At 35.6% G+C, this 7,013-nt stretch overlaps 1 protein-coding gene across 1 annotated transcript; it reads left to right on the top strand.

Moving 5' to 3' along the window:
- The first annotated feature begins 4,699 nt into the window (after positions 1–4,699).
- On the top strand, positions 4,700–6,450 carry LOC116137101 (transcription termination factor MTERF5, chloroplastic-like). The gene is made up of 5 exons (XM_031422794.1): positions 4,700–4,816; positions 4,919–5,029; positions 5,355–5,410; positions 5,507–5,713; positions 5,815–6,450. Exons 2-5 carry the CDS (start codon positions 4,953–4,955, stop codon positions 6,003–6,005), a joined length of 531 nt encoding a protein of 176 aa, XP_031278654.1. The 5' UTR covers positions 4,700–4,816; positions 4,919–4,952; the 3' UTR covers positions 6,006–6,450.
- The last annotated feature ends 563 nt before the right edge of the window (positions 6,451–7,013 follow it).

The following is a 7,013-nucleotide window of genomic DNA, read 5'->3' as shown; positions in this document are numbered from 1 at the left end:
AAATTTTTTTATTTTTTATGAAACAATCTTAAAAGAGTTATTGAAGAAAATTTAATCAATGGGTTGGTACACACAAGATGTCGCCATGAACAAAATCCCATAACAGTAGTTTTATATTAAAACGGGCCTTTAAAATAGCATATATGCCAATTCGTTTGATTATAAGACATCACTATTTTAAGAAGATTAGGTTGACCAACATACAAATGCATTAACCATCACTGGATAACCCGATGGTAAAAGAGTAAAGGAAGATCTAACATAATCTTTCAAGTTCGAATCTCTTTGATAGTAAAAGAGTAAAAGGAGGATCTAACATGGTTTTTCGAATTTGAGTCTTACAACCCCTAATAGGGGTGACCATTGAAAGAAAAAAAAAACATGCATATTGCATTTATATTTGTGCCAGCTATAGGAAGTCATAAAAGTCATTGCCAAATTTTATGTTTCAATTTTATAAATTGTATATGTTACGGTGTTATCTTCCCCAAAATTATGAAAATGCATCTCGGTTTCACATCTTTGCTTTGTTTGATTTCTATTTTGCTTATAAACATCGGTGTCGGTACAACAATATATATTGTGACACGGGGAATTTCTCCACTAATAGCGCTTATGAAAAGAACAGGAACCTGATTCTTTCATCTCTTGCTAGTTGCTTCCAATGTCACTCTTCATGAAGGGCTTTTTTACACTGCGACGTATCGGCGAAGAGCCTGACAAAGTTTATGCTCTTTTGAATTGTAGAGGAGATTCTTCCGAACAACAGTGTACTAGTTGTGTAAGTTCTGCAGCCATAGATAATGTGAAGACATGTTTGAACCAGAATGAAGCAGTTGCATGGGGAGGGAGTCCTCAATGCATTGTACGCTATTCAAACCTCTCTGTTTCAAAAAAATGGAGGAGGATGTTATGGCTAGAGGCAGTTATGAGAATAATATGACAACCAACATGATACAGTTTGATTAGACTTGGGAGAGGTTGATGAATTGGTTGTTACTTGAGAAGCGAATTTGACCACTTTGTGAAGATTTATGGGCTCATGCAGTGTACTCCAGATATTTCAGAGAGTGATAGCGACCCTTATCTACGCCAATCTGTAGCTTTCTACTATGGGAAGCCTGGTTCTATTATCATGAGACCTAGCTGTATGTATATCTGAGATTTGAATCCTTTCTGTAACGCCACTCTTGAATCTACACCACCATCTCTTCCTTCTGCGCCACTAATTATCCCAAAGTTTACGTTTCAAGATCTTTTCCTGATATGAATTTTACAAAAGAAACATCTTCTTTCTTCAACAATTTCTGATCTCAAGTAGGCAAAGGAGGCATTACATCTAGAGTTGTTATAATAATTGTTTCTTCTATAGTGGTTATCTTTATAGCACTTCTTGGGTTCACTTGTTGTGTCCTTGTTATGCAAAGGAGGAAGGCAAAGCAGGAGATCAGGAGTAGGCTCAATTCAAGTCTAGATAACTTCATATATGGTATGGTTAATTTTATTGCTTTTCTGCTTTGAATTCTAACATCTTGTAGCTTGTTCATGACTAGAAATTGTATAATCTGTCTACAATCTACAGCTTTGTGAATTTGCAGATCCGTTTAAGCGTTTACTATTGGATTAAGAGACTCGATACAAAATCAGTGGAGATATAACACAAAGATTTCTTTATCTTCATGAAGATTCTAGTAATATTCTTTCATATGTCCACATGGTTCCAAAATTTTTAGATTTTGGAATGACGAAGGTGTTTAAATGGATCAAACTCACCATCGTACAAGTACAATCATTCGGACCTTCTAAGTACATATACAAAAATTATAAACTTAAACCTCATAAAACAAAATCTAATCCATTAATGGCAACTTTCGGTGGGTATATGGCTCCAAAGTATCTAAAACATGGACAATTCTCAATCAAATCCGATGTTTTCAGCTTTGGCGTGTTACTCTTGGAAATCATTGGTGGTAAAAAAAATAGTTATAATGAAGAGCAAGCACAAGATCTGTTAACCTATGTAAGTAAACACGAGTCGTTATCAATATCTTTTTCTATCACTTCTTCTTGGTTAATCTCACAATCAATAACCATGTAATCTTTGTCAAATTTTTGCACGCATGGAGAAATTGGAATGAAGGGAAGCTTTAAATCTGATAGATCCCATCTGAGGGTCGGTTCCAACAGTGAAATGATAAGATGTATCCACATCGGGTTGTTTTGTGTTCAAGAAAATGTAGCGCACAGACCTACAATGGCTTCCATTGTTCTTATGCTCACTAGCTGCTCTCTATCTCTTCCGGTTCCCTCAAAACCTGATTTTTTTATGCAATCAAACTCGGAGATGGATGATTCAGAATCACCAATGTTGGATCACAACGAAAATCATGTTCAGTTTTCGTTGAATGAGTCTTTAACGAAAATCAGGACGTCCACCGGAAAAACAGATTGTACCTAAAAAATGTCTTTAGAAAGAACATAACCAAAATCAGAGGTGTAAACTATGCAAAAAATTCAATAAATTTGTTTTTCACAGATCATAAACAAGTATTATTTGCAAGAACTTAATAAGATTTCTTTCTTCTTAACATGTGTGACGAAGATTTTCATTCCTTCTTGAAATTATTTGTGGAAGAAATAGTTTCGTAACCACTTGGCTTGTGGTTGGATGACAAGACCCTAGGTACATAAAGGTCTTGTGTTCAAGTTGGTCACCTACCACATTTATAATTTATTTGAATCATTGAGTCTGTAAGGTACCCATTGGAACCCAAGATTTAGTTGAGGTATGTGTAAGCTGACTATCTGGCTGATTGGGCTACCTAAAACATTTGTAACTTACCTGACCCATTGAATTTGTAGAGTATTTAATAGACCCTGAGAATTAGTTGAGCTTCTGTGCATGTTGGCTACTGGTCTATTGGGTTTACAGGGTGTTTAATAGATATTTAGAATTAATTGAGGTACATGCAAACTGATTTGGACACCTCGTTAAAAAAAAAAGAAATAGTTTCATGTGAGATGAAAGAGAATATTAGAAATAAGGAGTTATTATGTATATATTTATAAGTTCGAAAAAAAAAAAAGATCAAAAAAGTTAAAATGAAAGTTTTTTTCACAATTAATTAGGTGTATCATACAATTTTCCTTTCTTTTAGACTATGGAAAGGATTAAATGAGCTATATTTACCGGACAAAAAAAAAAAAAAAAAAACTTTTTATAAGAAACAATTGATTATAATGTTTTTTTATACATCTAATCAACTTTAACACATTTAATAAATACCTCTCAGGGGCGTTTGGTTTGGGGTTAAGTGGCATTACTGGGGTAATGTCATCTTATATTACTTGATTACCACGTTTGGTTGTCAAATAATATAAGATACCAGTAATCTTCAAATACCAATAGTAGTTACTATTGGTAATATAAGAGGTAATCTGATTACCTCAATTTTCTTAGGTTTTCTGAGATTACCAGGGTTATCTTTTTTTGTTACAATTTTATCCCTTATTAATAAAAATTTTGGACAATAATACCCCTACTTTAAAACAAATTTATATTAATATCCTATTTCAATTTTACCCTTGTTTAATTAAAATTTTGGACAATAATGCCCTTATATTTAAAATAATTTACAGACCACCATTGCCACCCAGCCACCACCACCCCTTCCACCCAGCCACCACCGCCGACAGCGGGTCAACCACCACGGACCACCGCCGGAAAATTGTCGGAGTCCCTAAAAACACTGGAAATTCTGTGGGAGGCTCCGGGAGGCTTCGCTATGGCCGTTTTCGGCCATCAATATGGCCAAAAACGGCCATAGAGGAGCCTCTTGGTCACGGTGACGTACTCACGGGCACATCCGGCGGTGGTTCGCTGTGGCGGCAGGAGGTGGGGGTGATTTCGTCATAAATTAAAGTTTTATATAAGCGGGGGTGTTTTAGCTAAATCTGAAATATTGGGGGTTAAAAATTGTTCAAAAATTAATAATAAAAATAATTTTATATTAATATTTAAAAGGGGGACAATTTAGTAATTTAAATAGCATACCCACCAATTTATTCCCCATAACCAAACATATTAATATAACATACCCACCAACTAACCAAACATATTTTTCTAAAGATTCCCAGTAATCTTTCAAGGTAATCTATCTTTCCAGTAATTTAATATTCCCAGTAATCTAACATTCCTGAACCAAACGCCCCCTAAAATATATTGGATTTCGTTATACGCGACATACTTAATACATATCCATATATAACCTTTGGAATATTGTCGAGCCACGCCCTTAAGCAATGGTGAAGATATCGTTACGAAAGGGTATTTTGGTCTATTGGGGTCAAATTAGGTTAGAGACTTCAATTTTTTTTTTTTTTTTTTTTTTTTTTTTTTTTTTAGGGGTGGGTTATTAATTTTATAAAATCCATGAACATGTGGCTATTTCTCCAAAAATATCAAAAAGCCTGAATAGTATTTTGAGTCTTTGACCCCCATTTGGTGTTGGATGGTTGGACTGAATAATTGCGAGTTGAGGAAAAGTCAATGAAAAAGGTTTCTGGTAGTATTACTCAAAAATCAGAGAGATGCATAACCCTATAGGCTGTAGCTAAGCAACTCGTTCCTTGTAAGTAAGATTTGCGTTCTTATTTTCTTCTCATTTTTTGGTATTTTACTTATAAATTTGTATGCACATTGGCTCGGAGTTTTTTTTGAGCTAAATAATGTCAGCTTCTGCTACTTTTATTTTTAACTTGAGTCAAGAAAAATTGGGTTTGATTCATTTCTCCTTTACAACTCACTTTCATCTAGGTGGGTTTATTTTTTCTTTAGTTTGCTTGGAGATTACTTTGATCAAAATGAGTTCTTTATGTGTTTTTTGTTTACAAGTTCTAATTTTGAAGCTGCAACAAGGTTTTTGTTCAGGTTTCAGTTTGGGTTCTTGAAGATGGCAATGAAGACCCTTTCTGGAAGCTGCTCTTCAGACCTTTCATCTCTCTGTAGAGGAGCTTTCTACATCATTAGGTATTTCTTAATTAATTAATTTTTTTTTTTTTCTGCAAAAAAAGCATTAATTTTTATTTTCATACTATTGCTATTAAGGCGTATTGTTCAATTTTAGGAGATCTGAATTGGGAATTACAGTATATAAGGTTTTGCATGTTTAGAAGAAAAAGGATTTACTCTTGCTATATGTTAAAATTTTATGTTTCATTTTTAAGAAGATTAGTCAAAGAGAATGTTGAAATCTTGTATAATTTTTTTTCCGTACCTTGACTTTATTTATTTATTTATTTTTTTTCTGTTTCCATGAGGGATAGAGCATTGATTTCGCTTTGTTCTTCTGCAGGAATCGACTTACTTCTCCTGAGGAAGTCTTCTCTTTCCGGGGAATCAGTTCTTCTTGTAGTGTTTCGGCGTTCTCATAAAAGCTAATTTACAGATATTTTCATGTTTCTTTCGTCTTTGTGGTACTAAAATGATGATGTTTTGATGTAACAGCTGATTCTGAATCATTCAACTTAAGAGTAGAAACTCTAACGCTGTTAGCAGCTGAGAAAAAAGAAGCCAAGTCTGTGTTAACCTTGTTCTTGATGCAACAAGGTCTGAGCAAGGCAGTTGCTGCAAGAACCGTCAATAAATCAGATTATTTTATAGACCACATTATCTCAAGGCTTCATTCTGCTCATATATCTCGGTATCTCGTAGGTTCGGTTGCAACATGTACTTTTTTTTTTTTTTTTTGATACTTTTATCTCGGATCTTGGTGTCTTTGTTCCCATGCTAATCAGTTTTACTTGTTATTGCAGGAAGAGAGCTCACAGCTCTTGAGATTGGGGACACCCTTAATCCTTATCTTCAATCACTCCTTGAAGAGCATGGAAACTTTCTGGTAGTGAAGAACTTTCATACTGCACCTATAAAAAAAAGCCAGTTATGCCAGTTTGTCAATCCCATTCCAGCTTTGACTCCAAGAAGCCAGAATCAGTCTCTCATGTAAGTGTCCCAAGTCCAGCAGCAGATCTACAGCATCGACGTTGCTACCTCTTAGAGCTTGGCATGGATCTTGAGCAGATCAAGGCAGCTACACGCTGACATTCTAGGCTTGCCTGCTACAGCTTGGAGGGGAAAATCAAACCACTGGTTGAGTTTCTTCTTGATCTTGGGGTACCTAAATCATATATTCCCACTATTATCAGACAAAGTCCTTTTTTATGCAGACGTGGTCTATATAAACAAATAATACCCGGCATGATTTGCTTTGAAGATTTGGGTGTGGACAAGAAACAGTGGGCAAAAGTTATATGCTGTAGCCCAGGACTCCTCAGTCACAGCAGGCAGAAGGTTCAGGCAGTTGTTAATTTCCTTCATGAGTTTGGGCTTATCAGGCGATAGCCTAGGTAAGATCTTAACTCAGTTCCTGAGAATTTTAACTTACAGAGTGGAAGACAGCTGAGTAATTCAAATCGCTTGGGGTTGATGTTGCCATAGTTCTCCACAAATATCCTAGAAATCTTGGTCTTTCTATTGAGGGCCATCTCAAGCCTGCGACCAATTTTTTCTGGGAAAGGGGATTCTGTGTGGAAGAAGTCAGGACCAACGTGTTGATATTGCCTAATGTATATACTTGAAGCTTGACAAAGAACTTGATACCAAAATGGGTGTTCTTTTTTGCCATGCATTATTTAAAATTGGTGCTGGTTAATTTGGAACAGAGAATCAGACCACGATATGCACTTTTAAAGGAGTTAGGAGTGAAAAAGGGGCTGAACCGCATGTTAGCACTATCACGCTGTGACTTTGAGAAAGTTTTGCAGATGAACAGGAAGGACATGCTTGCCCGAGAAGGGTTCAAGTCATGCAGAGAACAAATAATGATCTTCGGTTAGGAACTGGATTGTATGGCTGCTCAGTGGATGCCAATTTTGATAAAACTCAGAATCAGTGGCCATGAAATCTTTTCAAGATTTTACAGGCTTGGAGAAATTGAAAGAGAGGGACAGCTGTA

Source organism: Pistacia vera, unplaced genomic scaffold (genome assembly GCF_008641045.1).
Source record: "Pistacia vera cultivar Batoury unplaced genomic scaffold, PisVer_v2 Contig1092, whole genome shotgun sequence".
Lineage (NCBI taxonomy): Eukaryota > Viridiplantae > Streptophyta > Magnoliopsida > Sapindales > Anacardiaceae > Pistacia > Pistacia vera.
Note: the sequence above shows the minus strand (reverse complement) of the source record. Positions and strands in the feature narration are given on the sequence as shown.

What these genes read in the sequence shown, in the direction of transcription:
- LOC116137101 (XM_031422794.1), top strand. Translation starts at nt 4,953, where the DNA reads ATGGCAATGAAGACCCTTTCTGGAAGCTGCTCTTCAGACCTTTCATCT. An exon ending in GGAGCTTTCTACATCATTAG is followed by an intron (nt 5,030 to 5,354) that starts GTATTTCTTAAT and finishes GTTCTTCTGCAG; the next exon opens with GAATCGACTTACTTCTCCTG. An exon ending in CCGGGGAATCAGTTCTTCTT is followed by an intron (nt 5,411 to 5,506) that starts GTAGTGTTTCGG and finishes TTGATGTAACAG; the next exon opens with CTGATTCTGAATCATTCAAC.